General features: G+C 41.5%; 1 protein-coding gene across 1 annotated transcript in view; it reads left to right on the top strand.

The window, feature by feature from the left end:
* The window catches only part of myo7ab (myosin VIIAb), a 55296-nt gene extending 32021 nt beyond the window's left edge, over nt 1–23275 (top strand). Inside the window, exons 24-50 of the mRNA XM_082547779.1 lie at nt 358–675; nt 4134–4343; nt 4995–5171; nt 5257–5346; nt 6371–6498; nt 7653–7779; nt 8871–8990; nt 10152–10325; nt 10605–10832; nt 11590–11760; nt 11842–11959; nt 12059–12185; nt 13192–13361; nt 13442–13632; nt 15921–16045; nt 16133–16290; nt 16859–17012; nt 17513–17668; nt 17952–18057; nt 18260–18373; nt 19299–19386; nt 19495–19601; nt 19817–20002; nt 20899–21015; nt 21170–21253; nt 21685–21804; nt 22283–23275. Coding sequence (XP_082403905.1) covers nt 358–675; nt 4134–4343; nt 4995–5171; nt 5257–5346; nt 6371–6498; nt 7653–7779; nt 8871–8990; nt 10152–10325; nt 10605–10832; nt 11590–11760; nt 11842–11959; nt 12059–12185; nt 13192–13361; nt 13442–13632; nt 15921–16045; nt 16133–16290; nt 16859–17012; nt 17513–17668; nt 17952–18057; nt 18260–18373; nt 19299–19386; nt 19495–19601; nt 19817–20002; nt 20899–21015; nt 21170–21253; nt 21685–21804; nt 22283–22375 — 3957 coding nt within the window. The 3' untranslated portion in view covers nt 22376–23275. The remainder of the gene's footprint in view (nt 1–357; nt 676–4133; nt 4344–4994; nt 5172–5256; nt 5347–6370; nt 6499–7652; nt 7780–8870; nt 8991–10151; nt 10326–10604; nt 10833–11589; nt 11761–11841; nt 11960–12058; nt 12186–13191; nt 13362–13441; nt 13633–15920; nt 16046–16132; nt 16291–16858; nt 17013–17512; nt 17669–17951; nt 18058–18259; nt 18374–19298; nt 19387–19494; nt 19602–19816; nt 20003–20898; nt 21016–21169; nt 21254–21684; nt 21805–22282) is intronic.
* The last annotated feature ends 237 nt before the right edge of the window (nt 23276–23512 follow it).

Here is a 23512-nt window from a genome sequence, read left to right as displayed (position 1 = left end):
AGGCGGCTGCTGCTGCGTGTTATCATGTTAAACATGTTCATGTGTCAGAGTGTTACAGTGTTGACCTCTGCACTGTTTTTATTCATTGTTGGTTATGTTAGTGTGTAGAAGTTTAGATTTATTCTTCTGTGAATAGCTCATACTTCATGTCGTGTTCAGCTTTAAACAATATTCATAATCTTTGTTGACTATTATCTAATGATAATGATTTGGTAGATTAGTGTCTACTCTAGTTTTGACTAACAGTTAATAGAGAGCAAGACAAACAATAAGATAACAGAGAAAATGTAAGCATAATGCTCCATCTTCCTCTGTGAACTCTTGTCCCTCTGTTCCTCCTCTCACCTCCCTCTACAGCTGCAGCATCGACTGGAAGCTGAGCGCCAGCGCCTGGCTGAGGAGGAGCAGCTGCGAAACCAGATGACAGTTCGGCGGGCGAAGGCTGAGGCTGAAAGGAAACACCAGGAGCGGCTCATCCAGCTGGCACAGCAGCAAGAGGACAGGGAGCGGGAGGAAAAGGAGGAGTCGAGGAGGAAGAAGGAGCTGCTGGAGAAGATGGAGAGGGAGAAGGAGCAGCCAGTCGACCACTCGGACATGGTTGACCGTATGTTTGGTTTCTTGGGGAACTCCGGGCCGCTGCCCAACCAGGATGGACAGGCACCAGCTGGTTTTGAAGTATGTATATGTGGGTTTTGTAGTCCAGAAAAGATGTCTGATTAAATCATCCATTAGCTAGGATTCCCCCCTCCGGTTTTTGAGGGGGACACATGGGGTTCTTGGGATTTTTTTCCAGGAAATGTCAAATATGTAATTTCCTTAATTTCTGGTAATCGGTGCATGCCCCTGCATGCATTTATGATGGAAATAGTATAAAGATAATATCCTTGGCCCTAAAGAGGTTGCATGAATACTTCAACTCCTTCAGAATGGAATATCAATACATGTCATTGCCAAGAGGTGTGCTGTGTCTCCTATCTCAATGTCAAGAACATGGAGACAGGCAATTACTTGAGGAGAGCTGGACAGGGCCATAGAAGGCTCTTAACCCATCACTGGACCAGTATCTGCTCCTTTGTGCGAGGAGGAACAGAATGAGCACTGCCAGAGCCACAAAATGACCTCCCGCAGGCCACTGGTGTGAATGTGTTCACACATTATTACTTCTAGGCTACTACTGTCATTCATTATTATCAGGATGTGCTAAAAACTCCCTGAAAAGCCTTCAGTTAATTCAAAATGCTGCAGCAAGAGTACTGATGGGGACTAGAAAGAGAGAACATATTTCTGCTCTATTGGCTTCCCTTCATTGCCTCCCTGTTAAATCCAGAATTGAATTCAAAATCCTGCTCCTCACATACAAGGTCTTAAATAATCATCTCATCTTAATGACCTTGTAGTACCATATCACCCCATTAGAGCACTTCGCTCTCGCACTGCAGGCCTACTTGTTGTTCCTAGAGTATTTAAAAGTAGAATGGAAGGCAGAGCCTTCAGTTTTCAGGCCCCTCTTCTGTGGAACCAGCTTCCAGTTTGGATTCAGGAGACAGACACTATCTCTACTTTTAAGATTAGGCTTAAAACTTTCCTTTTTGCTAAACCATATAGTTAGGGCTGGATCAGGTGACCCTCAATCCTCCCTTAGTTATGCTGCAATAGGTGTAGACTGCTGGGATATTCCCATGATGCATTGAGTTTTTCTTCTTCAGTCACCTTTCTCACTCTTCAGTCACCTCTCTGCATTGAATCACGCTTGTTATTAATCTCTGTCTCTCTTCCACAACATGTCTTCTATCCTGTCTTCCTTCTCTCTCCCCAACCATTTGCGACAAATGGCCCCGCCCCTCCCTGAGCCTGGTTCTGCCGGAGGTTTCTTCCTGTTAAAAGGGAGTTTTTCCTTCCCACTGTCGCTAAAGTGCTTGCTCATTGGAGGTCATACACTGAACAAAAATATAAACGCAACACTTTTGTTTTTGCTCCCATTCCCCATGGGATGGACGTAGAGACCTAAAATTCATTCCAGATACACAATATAACCATCCCTCCCAAACAGTGGTCACAAATCAGTCCAAATGTGTGGTAGTGGGCACATCTGCTATATTGAGATAATCCATCCCACCTCACAGGTGTGCCACATCAGGATGCTGATCTGACATCATGAGTAGTGCACAGGTGTACCTCAGACTGCCCACAACAAAAGGCCACCCTGGAATGTGCAGTTTTGTCTCACAGCAAAATGCCACAGATGCCACAAGCAATGAGGGAGCGTGCAATTGGCATGCTGACAGCAGGAATGTCAACCAGATCTGTCACCCGTGCATTGAATGTTCATTTCTCAACCATAAGCCGTCTCCACAGGCGTTTCAGAGAATATGGCAGCACATCCAACCGGCCTCACAACCACAGACCTCGTGTAACCACACCAGCCCAGGACCTCCACATCCAGCAGGTTCACCTCCAAGATCGTCTGAGACCAGCCACCCAGACAGCTGCTGGAACAATTGGTTTGCACAACCAAACAATTTCTGCACAAACTGTCAGAAACCGTCTCAGGGACGCTCAACTGCATGCCCGTCGTCCTCATCGGGGTCTTGACCTGACTCCAGCTTGTCACCGTAACAGACTTGTGTGGGCAAATGCTCACATTCGATGGCGTCTGGCACGTTGGAGAGGTGTGCGCTTCACGGATGAATCATGGTTCACATTGTTCAGGGCAGATGGCAGCTGAGAATGTCCCAGTTCTTGCATGGCCAGCATACTCACCGGACATGTCACCCATTGAGCATGTTCGGGATGTGCTTGACCGGCGTATACGACAGCGTGTACCAGTTCCCACGAATATCCAACAACCTCGCACAGCCATTGAAGTGGAGTGGACCAACATTCCACAGGCCACAATTGACAATCTGATAGACTCCATGCGACGATGTGTTGCACTGCATGAGGCAAATGGTGGTCACACCAGATACTGACCGGTTCTGGGTCCCCAGACCCCCAATAGCGCAAAAAACTGCACATTCCAGGGTGGCCTTTTGTTGTGGGCAGTCTGAGGTACACCTGTGCACTACTCATGATGTCAGATCAGCATCCTGATGTGGCACACCTGTGAGGTGGGATGGATTATCTCAATATAGCAGATGTGCCCACTACCACACATTTGGACTGATTTGTGACCACTGTTTGGGAGGGATGGTTATATTGTGTATCTGGAATGAATTTTAGGTCTCTACGTCCATCCCATGGGGAATGGGAGCAGTAACAAAGGTGTTGCGTTTATATTTTTGTTGAGTGTATGATTGTTGGGTTTTTTCTCTGTATGTATTATTGTAGGGTCTACCTTACAATATAAAGCACCTTGAGGCGACTGTTGTTGTGATTTGGCGCTGTATAAATAAAACTGAATTGAATTGAATGTCTGACCAAAAAAATCTGAAAAAACTTTATGAGAGTGGTCTGAGTGCTGACTTCCTTTATTGGGCCCTGTGCTGACTGCCTGGCATCATAGCGCCTGACTGACATTTGCCATAGAAAGCCAAAATTGGCAGGACCAACACTGGCACCCCGCGCGTTTCACAGATGAGATTCACTTTGAGCACATGTGACAGACGTGAAAAGGTCCAATCATGTTGCCTGCAACATCATTCACAAATGACAGTGGCTCAATGGTGGTCTGGTAAGGCATATCCACAGAGGGATGCACAGACCTCTACAGGCTAGGCAACAGGACCCTGACTGCTGTTCGGTATCAGGATGTAATCCTTGGACCCATGTCAGACCCTATGCTGGTGTAGTGGGTCCTGGGTTCCCCCTGGTCCACGGAAATGCTCCGGGTCATGTGGTAAATGTATGCAGGCAGTTCCCGGAGTCCAATAGTAAACCTCTGAGACATTCTGTTTCTGTCCAGTCGACACCACCAGGTTCCACCTCAGACTTAGTGATGCCATGGTCCTAGTCTACACTGAGGGTTTTAGTACTATTTAGATGTAGGAAGTGAATGGTTTGTTTGGTCCTCACCAAGAACAGTGTTCAGTGTTTTGGTCTCTGGTTTTTGGCTGATTTAAATGTTTCACTCTCCTTTCAGCTCTTCTGTTTTTTGTCTCCTAGAAATTTCTCTCACATATCATTTTGTTTCTCAGGATTTGGAAAACACGCCTTGTGGTGAGGAAGCTGAAGAGGAGGTTTTGAGCGAGGCTCCCCCGTTACCTGACGAGGAAGAGGAGGATTTGTCAGAGTATAAATTCTCCAAGTTTGCAGCCACCTACTTCCAGGGTGTCTCCATCCACACCTACATCAGACGGCCACTGAAACAACCTCTGCTTTTCCACGAGGACGAAGGAGACCAGCTGGTGAGGCTGACCTTCGATCTCAATCCCAAAGCCTTTTACAGCCCCCGATCATCTATTTAAGTTATTCGTATTATGTGTTAATGGGCTCAGCAGATTTACACACGTACCGGCTGCTGAGCCGATTACGAATATGTTTTGGGCGAAAAAACCAAGTTAAACTGTCACGCTTTTTGTCCTTTTTCTGGAAAAAGAAGAGAACACAACCATATCACCAAAAATGTTGGTTTTTCAGTTTAGTTTTGGTATGAATAAATTGTTAATTTTCTTATTATAACACATAACACAATCCAATCATCTTAGAAAGTTCTTACTGAGACGGCAAAACAGTCACACCTACACAAAGGGACCTTGTAACTCCTCGTTAGCAGAAAGTCAGAGTTCAGACATGTGAATGATCAACTAAAATCCTCTGGGCTTCAAACACTGGCCTACTAAAATGTTTACAATGCTTTACTCTTGACTGCTAGTGGTGCTACAATATAGGCTGTAACCTACAGAAAAAGAGTCTCAAAGCTGGTGATTTTTTATTTATTTTTATAAATCAGAGATAATGCTGTAGAATAATTTTGAAATCACTCTAACGTGTATAATGAAAAATCAGGTGATTTCAAAAAAGTTTTTCTTATTTGCCATATTTGACCTGTCCTCCAGGCGGCTTTAGCTGTATGGATCACTGTGTTGAGGTTCATGGGCGACCTCCCGGAACCCAAATGCCCGATGGTCATCAACGACGGCAGCGAGAAGATCCCCGTCATGACAAAGATCTATGAAACCCTTGGCAAGAGGACCTACAAGCGAGAGCTGCAGGAGCTGCAGGTGGAGGGAGAGGTGAGAGGATGCTGGGGATTGTATGAGTCGTTACAGATTGTCAGGTCAGAGCCTCCAAAATGTCATCTCCTGTTTGTACCTACAGAACAGCTCCATAGACAGCCAGAAGAGGAACAGCGTCAGGCATAAACTCGTGTCACTCACTCTGAAGAGGAAGTCCAAGATCACTGAGGAGGTGAGAAACACATCACTTCTTTTCAGCTGATCTAAGTAAATAATTTATTTAACATGTCCCATGTTTTCCACTTTTAATCATAGGGTGACGTGATAACAGTATATAACCAAACCTTAAAAGAGTGTTAACTTAAACAAAAGAAATGGGAGAACCTGGACAAAAATGGCGGTGTAGTCAGTACCGTCAGTGGTGACTCCAATTTGGTGGCTGTTCTATGGGGTGTGTATATGTGTCCCATATTATATGTGTTGTACCGAGTCAATCAACTGAAAGGGAATGAACAGTTATGCCTATAACTTCTGCTCCCTGAAGGAGAGGAACGGGGTACAACACAAGATTGCCCCGCTATGCCCCGCCCCAACTTGGCTTGGTGAAGACTGCTATCGAACTGAGGGATCATTGTGATGATGGGCTATATGTGCAGATGAGCCTGTGTGCATGTCATCACAGTCATCACAGGTCATCTGCCTTAAAGCTGCTAATAGAGATTTCTTCAGCCAGGACATGCAGAGGTGTGATATCCCATCTTATTTGTGTTGTACCTCATTCCTTTCCTTCGGGGAACAGAAGTTATAGGCATAACTGTTTGGGGTTTTTTCAAGCACTGGGACACTTGGACACCGGGAAACTGAAGGTGGCACACCGGTGCAGTGTTGCACTGTTGCCTCACCTTGAACAGATCCTACATTTGCTGTAATGTTTGCATATTTTCCCTGTACCTACATAGATAATGTCTGACTTGATAACATAGAGATCCAAAGACAAGCCTGTTAGGTTACCTGGTGGTTCTCAGTTGGATGTGAGGGCCCATGTTTTTTCTCTTCGTTAGCCTTGTGATGGATCAGTAACCAGTCCAGGGTGTACCCCACCTCTTAACCACAACAGCTGGGGTAGACTTCTTGTTGGGAAGTTTTTTACCACTATAGCCCAAAGAGTGAAAAAAAAATCCAAACGTTTCTTGGATTCTGCAAATTTAAGCTCAAAACCTTCAAATTAATGCTTTTCTCTGTAACGCTGATGGCAGGTCACCAGGCGGCTGACAGAGGGGGACTACAGTCTCCAGGGAAACAGCATGCTGGAGGACCGACCCACCTCCAACCTGGAGAAACTTCACTTCATCATCGGCAACGGCATCTTGCGGCCCACCCTCAGGTGACCCATGAGTGTCATCGGCACTAAATAGAGGCTGCTCCTAGAAGCAGCAGTGAGGGATGAAGATGTTGCTTGCGGCAGCATGACGATGCTTTATCGATGTTTTTGGACCAAGCAAATGACGCACTGATGTTTTTGCTCTCTGGAGTTGATGAAAAACTTCAAGATTTATTCTGATTGTAGATTTTGTCTTGAAGATGACACTGAATTGAAATGAATAGGTTTGTTGAAATCAGATGGCTTTTTCGGCTAAATTCAAGTGTGGAGAGCGTTACTCCTGTGAGTGTGGAGCTTGAATAGTTAGTGTGGAGAGAGGTTTACTTTCATACCATGATTATTAAAAGTATGTCTTATTAAGTTAAAGCTATTGAGATGATTCTGGCTTGTGCATTTACTACAACCGTTCAGAACAGTCAAAATTAAAGGTCTCATAATCTGCAGACATATACTCCTCCTGTCTGCTTCACAGAGAGTCACTTTCCACTGTATGGTTTTGTAAACTATTAGAGACTCTAATTCACATCTTAGAGGAAGCCCACATACGAGATGCTGCAACACAGTTTAAGAAACTTAAAGGAAAAGAAAAATAAATTTCTCACAAAGACGGAACACAAATAAGGCAAAAACAGAAAATCTCCTGTAACTCAGCAACTAATAACTAATGCTATAAACGGTAATATTTAAACAAAATGGGATGATTAGTTAAAAAGGGAAGATAATTTGGAAACCAAAGTAAAATTAATTAAAATTATTAACAGAAAGAATTTTTAATATTGGAGAAACAGAGAAATGATTCAGATTCAGCACAAAACCTGGTCACTCTCCATTTTTTGTTGGGTCTTAGAAACTGCCAGAGGAGTCCTGCCTCAGCATCTGTTGAGCTCGGGTTCACTGGGCTTTAGCAATTTAAAGACACAGTGTTAAATAGAAACCATTTTATGCTGTTGGCATAGCAGACCTGGAGTATGTTCTGTATGGAATATTTGGCGATAGATCACCTTGCTGCAGGAACACAGTCGCTACATCCAGATGCTGCGCAATCCTCTTTGGAAAGTTTTTTTTAAATGGGGTCTAATTTGATTTAGCTGTGGTGACTGTCTCGTGTATTGAAGAAGGCCTCTGATCTGTTTGTTGAATGTTGTCCTCTGCCTCAGAGACGAGATCTATTGTCAGATCTGCAAGCAGCTCAGCCAGAACCCGTCCAAAAGCAGCCACGCCCGCGGATGGATCCTGCTGTCCCTCTGCGTGGGCTGCTTCGCCCCCTCCGAGAAGTTCGTCAAAGTAAGAAACGTATTTCTGATGGGAAACTTGATGATAAAACCTCACGGTTAACTGGTGAAAATTGCAACTCATTTAAAAACTGAAATGGGAAAAAAATAACCACAATTGTAACTGCAGTGTCACCATTTTTGCACTTTTACACGCTCAGTTTTTCACTTGTATCTTCACGTTACTGATATTTGCCCACCACTGCCTGTTTAAAGTGTTTTGTGGTACTCACTGTTTCGGCCCTATGCCGCCTGCAGTACCATTATTTTCATCCATGTAATTGTACTGCACATGAAAGGTCAGGAACAAAAAGAAAATTCATTTAATAATAATATATTACAGATGATTTAAATTTGACCATAAAATAAAGAAATAATGGTAAACTGCAATAAATAAGCATGTCAACAGAAATTTACAAAAAAAAAACACGACCGGGTTTCAAATGTGGCTGATGTTTCTAATCAGCCACCTAACAATGTTTCTTCCTTTTTACTAATGTTGGTCAGCCAGCTAATCCAAAGCAGACATGTGTAAAAGATAAAGTCATATACACTACGAACAAAGATATAATCTTTTGTTTTCCGGCAGTGGATTTCAGTCCAGGAGAGCAGATGGGACAGATCTATAACTCGATCCACTCGCATTCAGTCAGTAAACAGTAGTCTGTCCGTCTCCACCATCACCATCAGCAGGTCTGATGGCTGAAAATCAGTTTAAGTCCTCAAAGAAGTAAAAGCTTAAAATAAAGTAGTCAAAGGGAGAATCTCAAAGATTTCATCTGCAGTTTGATCATTGCAAGAATTCATTTTAAAAAAAAACATAGCAAAAGTTTTCTGGTCTGACTCAAAACAAAATATTACATCTGAAAATCACGTTTAGCTTTAGAAACTTTTAATTAACTTTTTTTCCTGACTGATTTGAGTAAAATTGAGTTATGAGTTTGATTTCATTTATGTAAACAGAATAAATATAATGCTGTGTGTCAGTGCCTTTGGTATGTCTTTGGTATGTCACACCTTTAACCTTTAAACTGCTCAGGGCTGTAAACGGCCTTTATGTCAGTAATACGATGAATATTTCTCTTCTCTCTGCTCTTTTATCAGTATCTACGGACATTTTTGAAAAACGGTCCTCCGGGTTACGCTCCCTACTGCGAGGAGAGGTTGAGGAGGACGTTTGTCAACCGCACTCGGATGCAGCCGCCGTCTTGGTTGGAACTGCAGGTGCCAAAAATCTTTCTGCTCTGTGTCGTCAAGTCCAGTGAATCCAGTTTGTCAAGTGTCTCATCTTTTAACTGGAAGCATTTGCAACAGTAAATTGATGGGATTATCAGCGTTTGTTGTTCTGTTTGTGGTTTTTAGGAATTTGCAAAGCATGTAGCTAATGCTGTCACTGTTATCACTGAGTAACAGTTACAAAGCTCACTGTGTGCTGAGGGAGTGTCCAGTTTAGCTAAAATCTGTATTAAATAATAACTGTTTGTTGAAATACATCTATAACTATATAACTGTAATAAATATCAGCATTAAATATTAGAAACTAGAATTAGCTGAAAATAACTGAGAGCTTATTATAATAAATATTTTCATATCATTCCACTGGTTTTCATACTTTGGTTTGAAAACGGAGATGATTTTAAGATAGTTTTTATACTGTTTTTCAGGTGTTTAAAATGTTACATTACATACATGAAGAAACATCTAGAAAGCCTGACGATGTTTTACATCAAATTACCGTAAACTGTAAAACTTTACAAAAAACAGCTAAATGTAGCTAGTTTATTAAAATTCAGTGTTCTTTATTATATTTATTCTCTCTTAAATTCTCATTAAAACATCAACTCGTGTGATCCGGAAGAAGCCATTGGTCCTTCTTTAATTTTAAATTTATTTATCAAAGTTTGGATCAAGAGGACTGTAGCAGCAACCTTCTGACCTTCTTTGTCAGTTTCTGACTCGTGTTTCTCAGGAGGCAGCTCGCTCTTTCTCCTCTTCAGTAACCACAATGAGGCAGACATCAAAAATAAAGGATAAAAGTTTATTTATTCCACACAAAACCAATAATTACAAAACAAAATAACCACAATCAAACATCACAAATTAAAGACCTCAACAAAAAATTTAAATCTGTAATGACTGATCAAAAACTGAAATTAAATTTGAATTTTTTATACTTTGTATACTTTTTCATCTCTTCTTTTTGTGGTTTTCTACAGGTTAATTATCTTTAATATCAATAATGGGGTTTTTTTTACAGGTGGTTGGATGGTAGAGGTTGTAATATTTATATTTTGAAGTGAGCCTATAACACCACAATGCTGTATAGCTGTAGGACATCTTAACTGTTGCCTGTCTGAACACGAGTCGCATTGTTTTTCCCTCCAGGCCACAAAGTCTAAGAAGCCCATCATGCTCCCCGTGACATTCATGGACGGCACCACAAAGACACTCCTCGCAGATTCGGCTACCACAGCCAGCGAGCTGTGCAACGCACTGGCGGACAAAATCAGCCTGAAAGATCGCTTTGGCTTCTCGCTGTACATAGCTCTGTTTGACAAGGTAAAACACAGGCTCTACTGACAGCGAGGTTGTAACAGTTAACTATAACTAAGACGTTTGTCAGAAAACGTGCTTTGGTGCTCATCTGGGACGTCTGCACCTGTGTATTATGAATTTCCTAAATCTAACACGGAAGACAAACTTAAGTGAAATGATCAAACTAATACTTGGAACCAACTGAAACTAAATTTAAATAAACAATATTTTTAAAAATGAAAACATTTAGTCAGTTTGTTCAGATGTCATGGAGTTATTTAACTGCAAGTATGTGTTCATCAGGTGTCGTCTTTGGGCAGCGGTAACGATCACGTCATGGACGCCATCTCGCAGTGTGAGCAGTACGCAAAGGAGCAGGGCGCCCAGGAGAGGAATGCTCCCTGGAGGCTGTTCTTCAGGAAGGAGATCTTCAGCCCCTGGCACAACCCTGCCGAGGACTACGTTGCCACAAACCTCATTTATCAACAGATCGTCCGGGGGGTGAAATTCGGAGAGTACCGCTGTGAGAGGGTGAGCCTCTGAGCTGTGTGCAACTCTGCATGCTTTGTGTAAAAGAGGGTGCGATACTGATGGATCCACTGGAGTATGACTGTGTGAATATTACATTAAACCCACTTGAATGGGAGAATGAGTCTTGTAGTAAGAAAGGTTTCTAAGCATTTAAATAGAGTAGAAAAGCACTTTATAAACACCATTATGTAATGTACGGTTGTAACGACAGTAGTATCACCCCCTGGTTTCTGGAATTTGCACTTTAAAGCCTCAAGGTTTGCATTTTGTTATAACAATATAAGACAAGGCCTTGAGTGTATCAGCGAGACAAGACTGAGATGGTCTGGACATGTACAGAGGAGGGATAGTGGATATTGGACAAAGGATGGAGCTGCCAGACTGAAGACAAAGAGGATGGGGGACATGCAGAGGGCTGCTGTGACAGAAGAGCTTGAGCTAGTTTTGCAGCTTTTTGATCTACTCATCCTTCTTTGTTCTTCCAGTTTTATTATCCGATCGTAGGGTCGTCATCCAGTGCCGGATAGGGCACCAGTCTTCTGCAGGGCCAATGCAGAGTAACAGACAACTACTTCGTATTTACAAAATATACAGAATGGAGGGGTAGCTCTAGACTTTTGCACAGTACTGTATATTGATCAGCCCATCTGGTTCTCCTGATATGATCTTATCTACTTGAAAGAAGAGTTGATGGCAGGTTTCAGGTGTTGGGCTTGCTTTCTCCTGACCATTGCTTCACCCTGTGTCTGTCTTGAAGGAGGAGGACTTGGCAGAACTGGCCTCTCAGCAGTACTACGTGGATTACGGCTCCGAGGTCCTCCAGGATCGTCTGCTCAGCCTCATTCCGTCCTACATCCCCGACAGAGAAATCACCTCCACTAAGACTGCAGAGAAGTGGGTTCAGCTCATCATCAGCGCCCATAAAAAGGTACCTTCTGGTCAAGTGATGAAAACCAGTCTTAATTTTGTGCTGTTTTCTGGGAGAATCTAACTAGAGCTCACTGTGCAGGGAGTACAAATGAAAAGGAGGGTAAACACGCAGAAGGTGAAGGAGGATGTGGTGGATTTTGCTCGTTTAAAGTGGCCTTTACTCTTCTCACGCTTCTACGAGGCCTTCAAATTCTCTGGTTGGTAAAACACTGTACCTCTTTCTAAACTACTAAATGCTTTGTTCCCATCAGTGGTTGTGGATATTTTTTAATGGATGTGACCACATCTGCTCACAGGGCCTAGCCTGCCCAAGAATGACGTTATCGTAGCGGTGAACTGGACCGGCGTTTACTTTGTGGATGAACAGGAGCAGGTCCTTCTCGAGCTCTCTTTCCCAGAGATCATGGCTGTGTCCAGCAGCAGGTATGACAAACAGCCACAAATGCACCAAATGACAGGCAACCAAAATAAAATACAAAGTATATTTGAGTTGTACAAAGTTAATAAGTGAATTAATTGCTGCTGGTTTCTTGGCATTTATATTGACCTTAAAGGTTCTCTACAAACAAACAATCGATTTGTTTGTCTTAACATCAGGAAAATCTTGGTTATTAATGGCGTCTTCCCACAACAACTTCTAAATCTGAAGCTGAAGAAATCTGATTATATAGAGTCTATAAGAAAACAGCCTAATGGCTGTCTTGTGTTGCTTTATGACCTCAGAAAAACCTTCCCTGATGAGTTCATGGTCTTAATCGTTGCTTTCACCTCTGGTTGAACAGAGCATGATGTGTATTTTGTAAACATCCCATTTAGATAAAATGGGAGAATAGGTCATAGTATGAATTGGAGTAGGTCTAGCTTGTGATTGACAAGTTGCTAGCCATGTAAGCTATGTAAGCCTGAAGTATAAGAAGGGTTTCTGATTTGTCATATCTGGTTTAAAATGACATTCAAGCATCATCTAAATTAAATCTGTTTTATTTCATCCCAAAACAAGATGTGGAAAATTCAAGGTGTTCAATCAGTTCTGTCATGGGGACTCAAATCACTGAATACTAGCACATGCTAGCAGGCATGCTATATTTTAGCTAACATTAGCCAGAATAAACAGGGTTTGCTCCTCAACCTAGCTAGCTAAATTCAGTTTTGCTAATTCTCAAGCCACACTATTTTGGATGCAACCAAGATAATCAGAGATGGTATCATTCTTTAATACTTCTTTAATACGTTAAAAAAATATTTACATACATAACGTTTAATTTCAAACAAGACTTTCTTCACTTCTGTGCTGATACAAATGATTGTAAGCATTACTTAATAAATATATTTTTATCATTTTTAAGTTTTTAGGGATCTTCTGCTTGTCAGAATTGCATCTTGTCCATATTTTGAACTATCATGGTTAAAGCAAAGTTTAACTTTGCAGAGGGGGTAAACTCCAGGGACAGAGCTTCACTCTGGCCACCATCAAAGGAGACGAGTATACGTTCACCTCCAACAATGCAGAGGACATCCGCGACCTGGTGGTCTCCTTCCTCGAGGGTCTAAGGAAGAGGTCCAAATATGTGGTGGGCCTGCTAGACTGCCTGAACCCACGTGAGATTCACTGATGAATTAGAAATAAAAAGGTGTTTTTAGGAGCAGAATGGTCAATCTGTTTGTCATCTCCCCGGCAGTAGGGGTAGATTCCAACTTCCTGAGTTTTGCTAAAGGAGATCTGATCATCTTGGACGAACATGACGGAGAGCATGTGATGAACTCTGGCTGGGCACACGGCGTCAATGACAGAACCAAACAGAGAGGGGACTTCCCTGCTGACTGTGTCTATGTGCTACCTACTATCACCCGACCACAGTATGATATAGTGGTGAGTGCAGTCAGAAAAATAATCTCTGTCTTCCAGATTCTGCTGGAATGTTGTTTTTTTTTAATCCAGCAGGTTGTTTTTACAGGACAGAACTAGAAGTCTAACCAGTTCTTCCAGTGTAAGTGATTTCAGGATGTCCCTGTGCAACAGTGTGTAGATATACCTGGTTATTGTAGCTAAGGCATTTGAATTATCCATGTGTGCAGCAGCAAATTTCTGTCAGGCTTGAAGATGTCAGGGGCTTCTTTAATGTTTGGTACTTTCTCAATCCATCCATCCATTCTCTTCCACATATCCAATTTAGGGCCCCGGGGGCGCTGGGGCCTCTCCCAGCTGTCTTAGGGCGAGAAGCAAGGTACACAGCCATGCTGCCACTCTGTCGCATGGCTAACACATAGAAACAGGTTGAACCTTGGTGGTTCCTGGATTGTTCCTGAACATCATGACCGGTTTTCTCTCATTTTTGAGGGTGACAGTTTGGGTCTTCTTCTAGAACTTGGCAACATGGTTACATATCCGAATAACTTGGACCTAGAGCAGGGCGATATGACCAAAAGCATTTATCACGATATGCATTAGAAAATTTGCGATAACGACATAACTGACGATATAATTGACACTAGACAAAATACTTTACAACTCCACAACTTTTATTAGTGCAAAAAACCCCAACAATGTAGTTTCACTTAAACAAACAGCTGTTTTTTATGTGCATTAAAGTTATATAAAAATTTAACAGTGCAAATGCAAATTCCTTGCTGACAGTTTAACCAAAAGGCATTTCCAGTGGAAATTGGCCGACATATCCTCAGGATAACCATGTATAATATCCACAAAACTTAAAAAGAGGTTATATAGACAATACGGTAATATTATGTTGAAGCACAGTACGTATCACTCCACGAGGCTCTTGCCTACAGTAGCCGTAATGCTCCAACAATCCATCAAGCGGTGCGGCTTCGTAGCTTAGCAAAGTCGTACTAAAACATTTGACAGATTTACGAGCGCCATGTACGACATAAAATCGTTTTGAGGTCAGTAAACACAACCAGAATTCATACATAAGGCACACGGGATTATAAGGGGCTCTGTCGACTTTCAGAAAAATCAAAGGATTTATTTTAAGTGTGCCGTATTTTCCAAACAACACGGTAATAACGACGGCCCGCTTGCATACTCTACCAAAAATAGTGCTTTGTTGTGAAGTTGCAGCATTTTTACAAACCAATTCTGGTTCATCCGTTTCATTCAACAATCTGCTTTCGCCCTTCTTATTCTCCGTTGCCGCCATGCTTTTTCCGGCATGTGCGTATGAAAACAAAGGCACTGCACATGCGCGTTTTACCCATATTCTATTGCGATATTTTATTTTCTTATCGTTGCCCAACATGATACCGGTATTACTGTGAACGGTATTATATAGCCCAGCCCTACTTGTACCTACATACAATTATGTGAACTGATGGTTTTGGAAACTGCAGTTGTTCAGGAATGGCTCCAAGAGGCCTTCCCAACTTGTGTAAACCTGAAATTCTCTTGAAGTTACTTGAAGTTTCCTATTGTAAGTATTGGCCAATGCAATGAGTGCTGTCAAACAAATCCTTTAAAATAAAAATGACCATGACGGTTAAACTGTGTAAATGCTGATCTGACCTGTCAACACTCCAGCTTTGCTATTTTTTTTTAAATTAATGTCAACCAAACTGCCAGTCATCTACTAATTAAAATTTACACACAAAAAATCCTCACTGCACATATATTTTCAACACGTGTGAAAACAACCTGATTAAAGCACCATGTGAGCAGCTGCTGTCTCTCCAATTGTTAGCTATTAGCTGTCCACCATTTTTTTTTAGCAGTTTTTCTCCCAATTAACAAAAAAAACAAAAATAAATATATGCTAGTCTCTCTGTGCAGCCAGCTGTGTTTAATGGCTGTCTACAAAGTGTCAAACACTAAAATATTACAGAAATATTGAATTTGCACATTGTATTATCATCAAAAGCACATCACTAGTTTTCTGCTTGGTATACTGTAACAGAAAAAAGTGCTTTAACCACACACTAAAAGCAAAAAACTCATGGATTCTGAAAGGAAGGTTTTGACAGAGATGTGGTTGTTGAACTCCAGGTATTGGCTGCTCATTAAAAGGAAAATTAACTTCCCAAAAGAATTTTTTCTTCCTAGAAAATGCTCTGAAATATGTTGATGTACTTTGCTGAATTAACCAGTTGGAAGGGTCAAATGCGAAAAAAATCCAATCTTCCTCCTGTTTTACTGTCTCTCAGGCTCTCGTCACCATGACTCCTGATCAGAGGCGCGAGTCTATCGGTTTGTCCCAGATTAACCTTTCGGACCAAGAGGATAAATCTAAGGCCTACACTCTGGAGGAGTTTTCCTACGACTACTTCAGGTAACTAAGTCTAATGTGAGGCTGTTTTAAGTACAAATGATGTTAAAAAAAAATGTGTGAAAGTTTCTTCGAACCACTGTTCTTCAGGCCTCCTCCAAAGAGTACTCTGAGCAGGGTGGTGATCTCGAAAGCTCGAGGGAAGGAGCGTCTGTGGAGCTGCACCCGCGAGCCTCTCAAACAGCCTCTATTGAAGAAAGTCCTGGCTCACGACGAGCTCTCCCAGGAGGCCTGCCTTGCCTTCATAGATATCCTTTAGGAGAGGGCGTGATTGATCATATGTTTGGCTTTCTCGTTTGCGTTTTTCCTCTGGTGCTTTTGTTACATCAGAGCAGGTAATTAACTTTCCCAAGGGACCATATGAGAAAGTGGAGGTGTTGTGAAGGGCTCAGTTCAGTTCTGATAAATATTAATTTTGTTTCTTTATAAACTGCTACTGGTAAGAATGGATGTTACAGGCATCCAAGCCTGCAGTTACGCCTGTCGACCAAACCCCCCATGAAAGTTACTCACTGTTGTTTGTGATTTTGATGGGAATCATAAGCTGGTCTTGACTGCTCCATCGCTAGCAAAGGTTTAGCTGTTTTTGTAGCGATTGAAACTGTAATATTTAATCTGCTCTATACAAAGAAAACATGCTTTTTAATGCTGGTAGGTTAGTAATTTTAACATGAGTTTATAGAGATGAACTCTGTTTTTTGGAGCCAGCCAAGTGGCCATCAGAGGAAGTTTGCTGCTTGGTTATTTCCAGTCAGCCATACTGCCTGACCTGTACCAGCCTGTCGTTATGTGAATGGTCCTTAACTGTGTTTGCACCTATGATGAAGTATATGGGCGACTACCCGTCCAAACGAGTGCGTTCTGTCAACGAGCTCACCGATCAGATATTCGAAGGAGCCCTGAAGGCCGAGCCGCTCAAAGACGAAATCTTCTGCCAGATTCTCAAACAGCTAACAGACAATCACATTAAGTAAGTCCAAGAAAAAAACAGTCTTTTCTTCTATCTCTTCTTCTATAATCAATATTTTAGCTCAGTGTTCACAGTTTAAGCTGTGAGTGTTCACTTTGATCACTCTCAAAGCATCTCTTACATCTGTAACTTGCACCTTCCTGGTAACCCCAGCGGTTCTTTCACAGTCTCTGCAGCACCCTTAGAGTCTTTTTTGCCACTTGAAATTCATTAAATTCACACAAGCAAACAAAACTGTATTCATTGTCCACACAGAGACTGGTGTTTAACATTTTCGCCTGCTGTACCGTCACCAGAAACAAAATCCCTGCACACTTATAAATATGCCTGGTAGCAGCAAGAAAATAATGATATAAGCATGATGGAATATGAGCATGCATAGAAAATTTCTGACTTCTAGATGTTTCTCACTAAAGGACACTTTCTTTCCTGTGCCACAAAGCCAAAATCCTGACCCTCAGTTTGTGCACTGTTTACCTTGTCATGGTGTTTGTGTGCAGGTACAGTGAGGAGAAGGGCTGGGAGCTGCTGTGGCTCTGCACTGGTTTGTTTCCTCCCAGTAACATCCTGCTGCCTCACGTCCAGAAGTTTCTGCAAGCCAAGAAACACTATCCTCTGGCTCCAGACTGCATGCAGCGGCTGCAGAAAGCCTTACGGTAACACAAACGCACACAGTTGTTGTTAACGCCTGTTAAAACTTCTTCACTACTGCTTTTTACAGGTTTAAGTCTCACACCACTTTTTTTTTTAGCTCAGTTGAGAAGCACCTGCAAGCAGCCTCTAGTTTCCAGCTAGTTCATACAGCTCAGTTACAGAAACTATAGTGCATATTACCCCAGTGTGTGATTAAATGGTTGCTTTAAATTAAAATTTTTACCCCTAGTAATTTTTTTTTATTATATTTTATTCATTATTCATCCTCACTGCCCTTTGTGCTAGAAACGGATCAAGGAAGTACCCTCCTCACCTGGTGGAGGTGGAGGCCATCCAGCACAAGACGACTCAAATCTTCCACAAAGTTTACTTCCCTGACGATTCAGACGAGGTCAGTTACGACTAACATTCAAAAAGTACATTGTTATGTGGTATTTTACAACTGTGCATTTTGTACACTAAGGGGAAAAAACTGTAATTTGAGACGTGCCACCTCTTTAAATAAACAGTGAACTTGCATCGTTCACATTTTTCTGCACATGTACTAAATATTCTGCTTATAGCTTGACTTTGGTTTATGTTTGTGTTCACAGGTGTTTGAGGTGGAGTCGAGCACGAAAGCCAAAGACTTCTGCCACAACATCTCCGGACGTCTGATGCTCAAATCCTCCGAGGGCTTCAGTCTCTTCGTCAAGATCACTGACAAGGTGACGCCTTCATCCGCAGCCCGATCGTACAAACGTATTCACTACAAGCTCAGCTCAGGGGCAGCAAATAGACAGATTAGACAAAAAAAGCCATAGTTTTCTGTTTCTATGCTGATGACTTTTCTTTTCCTGTTGTGCTGTCTGTAGTTGTTGCTCTCTCTGCTGTCATATTTCTGGTAGACCTTTGGTTCTCTACCAAGAATTTGTTGTTTCAGATTCATAAAAAGTAACATTTTTAGTCATTTTTCATTAATTTGGAGTCAGTTTGTTTTTATGTTGCATCCTATTTTCACTGGTTTGACCCTCTTCCTGTTTTGTGGTAATTGTGAGTCTTCTCTTGGTTGTTTTGGGTCTCGTTGCAGATGTTTGATTTGTGTGTTATTTTGTATTTGTTAATCATTCTTTTTGTGTGTTTGTAGTCATGTTATTTACTTATTCAGTGGTTCTGGATTTTTAAGTTCTTCTACCACCTCTCTGTAATCAGTTAATTGATTTCTTGTTAGTCCGTGACTTCCTGGTTCCTTGTGTTTATATTTTGTTTTTTGTTTGCATGATAAGTTTTCATCTTCAGTGGTGTGGATTTGTTTCTGGAAATCATTCTGAGGTGGTTTTCAGTCTGAGGTCATTTTGCTTTTCTCTCGCTGGTTTTGCAGCTCTCAGTACTCGTTTGTTCTTTGGGTGGGGGGTATTCATAGGTTGTCCTTTACTGCTCAGTTTGCTTGTAATTATTTTTATTTAACTTATTTTTTTTTGCTTTACTTTCATCTGTACAGACTTTGCCTGTACGTGTGATTAGTTTACATGTAGTCGTAACTTTTTACTTTGAATAATAGCTTTATTTTTGAGGAAAAAGGGATCATGCCTACCATTGAAGCCATTCAACATGGATCTTCTTTACACAATTAAATCCTTCACTTACTTCCAGGTCATCAGCGTGCCTGACGGCGACTTCTTCTTTGACTTTGTGAGGCACCTGACTGACTGGATCAAGAAAGCCAGACATGTAAAAGATGGTAAAGCCCATCAGATCAGATTCAGATTGAAGCTCAGATTATCTTTGATCTTCTCGCTGATTCTTCTTTCTTTACCAGTTTGTCTTTTCACCTTTGTGCTGTGTGCAGGTGTAGTGCCTTCTCTGACCTACCAGGTGTTCTTCATGAAGAAGCTGTGGACTAATACACTTCCTGGAAAGGACTCCATGGCTGATTCCATCTTCCACTACTACCAGGTTAGTCCCTCTGCAGTATCAGTATATCTGGTTACTCTTACTTGATTAAATGTTGAGATAAAACATTTTAAACTTGCCTGATGTAGAATGGATGGTGTAGACTAAACTCTGAATCATGCTCTCTGTCTCTATCTTCCCTCCAGCTGTGCAAAGCTTCAAAAAAGAAAATCTGTGTGTGGTATCGGTTTCTTACCAGCTGTTGTCTTTTTCTGCAGGAGCTGCCGAAGTATCTGCGTGGCTACCACAAGTGCTCAAAGGAGGAGGTGCACCAGCTGGCAGCACTGATCTACAGGGTGAAGTTTGAGGAGGATAAATCCCACTTCCACAATATTTCCAAGATCCTGAAGGAGCTCGTCCCCCAGGACCAGATCAGACATTTGTCGCCCGACGACTGGAAGCGGGTGAGCACGCGCAGATTTAAAAATGGTAAAAAACTGAATGTCTGGATGCAGGAATGGCCTCAGGCTAATGATGACTATGTTCAAAAATAATTTCCTCTTCAGTTTGTTGCCACAGATGCAGAATTCAAAACATCAGATTTGGATTTAATCCTCGGGTGTTCATTCATTCATAACCTTTCCTCGGTGATCACAGTTCTTTCTCTAGTTACATATTTAAGATGTTTTCATGCTTTCGTTCAAAAATCCAGAAATAAGGTCTGGCGATTGGTGCTTTTTGGCTCCTATGCTAGGCAGTTAAAGTTTTAACCAACAAGTAAAAAACACTAAAGTTACATTGAACTTGTCGTGGAAATCTAGTGAGACAAAAACTTTTAATCGCACATTAAAACTTCTAGGTGACTCAGATGTTTTATGCAGGAGCTTTTATTGCAAAAGAGCCGACCTCGTGTGTTTTTATAGGATCCTTTGAAGCACCGGATTCAGAAAAATTTTATTTTTAGAGGCCTGAAAAAGGAGTCTCGGCCTGAGCCATGCTGCTAAATACACGTTCCTTAATCAGTCGTAGGTACTTAAGTTTCAAATGAGTTAAAATGATCTATCAAACTGAAACAAACTAAAAGTTGTGTGCTGATTGTACTGATTAAAAAGAACTCGAGACAATCACCAGGCGATATGCAGAGATTTAAATCTGTAGCAGCACGTCAGCTTGTCTCTCTGACGTCATCCCAAACCCCAAAAAGAGGCTTTATTGTTTTCAGAGCTCTCTGGGAGTTCGAAAACATTAAAATCCAAAACATATCCCACAGCTGCTTGCTACTTTTACAGGTAATCACTTACAAGTCTGTGTGCAAAAAGAGTGAATGAGTGTTTCATCTTCCTGTTGTTTTGTGTCTCAGTCGATCGTGTCACTGTTCAACAAGCACTCAGGGAAGACTCGGGAAGAAGCCAAACTCTCCTTCCTCAAAATCATTTACAAGTGGCCCACGTTTGGTTCGGCCTTCTTCGAAGTCAAGGTAAAGACGCTAGAGACTCGTTAGTTTATGAAAGCTTGGAACTTCTGCATTCACTGTTTCCTGCTCTATTTTATCTACTTTCACTTTTAAAAAAGCTGCACAACACTGGGACAAACTTTGCATTTTTGGTTTTTCTGTTTTGCTTTTTCTGCAGCAAACAACTGATCCTAATTACCCAGAAACCCTCCTGATAGCAATCAACAAACATGGAGTCAGTCTGATTGATCCCAAGTCTAAGGTGGAACACGTTTATCTTTGATATTTAAATCGATCTGTATTGATAGAGCGCTTTGCTACTCTGTTCCCTCCCCTCACTCCCAACTGGTCACAGCAGATAGATGCACCTCCCTGAGCCTGTTTTCCTCCAGAGGTTTCTTCCTGTTAAAACAGAGGTTTTCCTTCCCACTGTTACCAAGTCCTTGCTCATAGGGGCTTTTCTGATTGTTGGTGCCTTTTTCTATTACTGTAGTTTCTCTCTGTATTATTGTATTGTATTTACCTTACAATATAAAGCACGTTGAGGCAGCTGTTCCTTTGAATTAAATATCTGAGCACTCAAAGCACTTTTTTTTCGCAATTAGTTTTTGATTTAAACCTGCAAATATTTGTTTGTATGTGAAGTTTAGCACTGCATTATTCTCTTATCCGGCTTATCAAAATTTCCTGTAGGACATCCTCATCACTCACCCTTTCACCAAGATCTCCAACTGGAGCAGCGGCAACACGTACTTTCACATCACCATTGGAAACCTGGTGCGAGGCAGCAAGCTGCTGTGTGAAACGTCCCTGGTGAGCTCTTAAGTTTTTGTAACATGAAACAAAGAGTGTGAGCATTTAGCTTTCCAAACAAAGCTGCTTTTAATGTGATTATGCACAGCCTGAGCAGTGAAAGCAGCGTGCCAGCAGATTTAATTGTCAGTCTTTTCTGTAGACTCTCTCGTTTATCACGTGTTCCACCAACAAGATTACGCTCTGCAGGAAGCAAAATCTTTGCGTTCACATTTGAATCAGTCATTTATTTCATGTGTAATCAAGTTTTTTTTGAGTGTGGTGTCTGAAACGATTTTGCATGGTTACCTGTGCTCTCTTTTTAACTTCAAACTTGATTACAGCTCAGAGAAAAGGGGTGAAGTAACAGTTCTAACGTCACAGGAAAACTTATGAGAAAATCAAATCAGTGATCTTGTGTGAATAATAATAGATCCTTATACAGTGAAAAGAGCCGCACATCCCACAAAGCAATCATTAATGTATTCTCATCCATCAGGGCTACAAAATGGACGACCTCCTGACCTCTTACATCAGCCAGATGCTGACGACGATGACCAAACAGCGAACGTCCCGGGGCAACAGCAAGTGAGCAGAAGGCTGGAAAGTCATTGATCCCATTTGATCGAAGCTGGACACAAACACCCACACGGCAGAATGTAAAAAACGCGCTAATGGCTGACTGTGACGCTCTAATGTTTTCACACTATAACATCGGTCCTGTCTTAAAACTCACCCGCTGCCTTTAAATGACTTTTTCCTGAAGCTGGACTTTGTGTAATTGCAGTGATTAGCAGTGACGTTTATTCTCTGTGCTGTAAAGTGTGACACGTTCAACTTTCAATGAAACCACTTTTCACATGTCTTGACTGAAGTGTGCAAAAAGATTTTTATACTATTAACATCTGCACTGAAACAGCTGGGCCTGTATTTATAAAGTGTCACTAAGTAGGAACTTGGTCCTACATAGGCTGAAAGTGATGAATGCAACTGTTCTTGTTTGACTGTGTTAGGGGAGCACAGTTAAATGTCTTGTTTGGCGTCATCGATGAACCGATCCTTAAAACACTACATTAAAAATCTGGAGCCAGTCATTTTTAGTGTTTCTGTTAGAAAAGAAATAGCAGTTAGATCATTTTCTGTCCTATTAATCTCCATCTTAACATGCCGGTTTCAAATCTGAAGAAGCATCCTGGTCACCTTTCCATAAAGTCTCAAAGAAATCTTGCTATGTTGGACCTGGTGATATTTACACAGAGAGGTATGCACGAGATTTATGCGTGCACACTTCTTGTGTCAAATCAACAGTTTTTATTTTTCAGATCTTTGAATTGCTTCTACTTTATAGATCATATTCTTGATTATAATTCATTAAGAATATAAAATGGCATAAAAGTTCAACTAGAATCCTAAAGGCATGAACAAACTCCCATTTATACAATTTAGACTCATTCTTTAGAAACTGATCTAAGGAGCTTGGAAAGAAAAGCATCTGGACTTTAAGTTTCTCCAGATGCTTTTCTTTCCAAGCTCCTCAAACTACAATGACCTGGATGACTGAGAACCTTCACAGACATTTAAAAAATGATCCAATATAAGAAAATTTCCCAGTCTCACCGTCTGTTTTCCATTGAAAAATTCAAGGATCGTAATATACTTCCTAAATTCACTTCAGTTCATTTAGATAAACAACTCTCACCTCAAATCGCTTTATATTGTAAGGTACAGA

Source organism: Aulonocara stuartgranti, assembly GCF_965226115.1.
Source record: "Aulonocara stuartgranti genome assembly, chromosome: 10".
Classification (NCBI taxonomy): domain Eukaryota; kingdom Metazoa; phylum Chordata; class Actinopteri; order Cichliformes; family Cichlidae; genus Aulonocara; species Aulonocara stuartgranti.
Note: the sequence above shows the minus strand (reverse complement) of the source record. Positions and strands in the feature narration are given on the sequence as shown.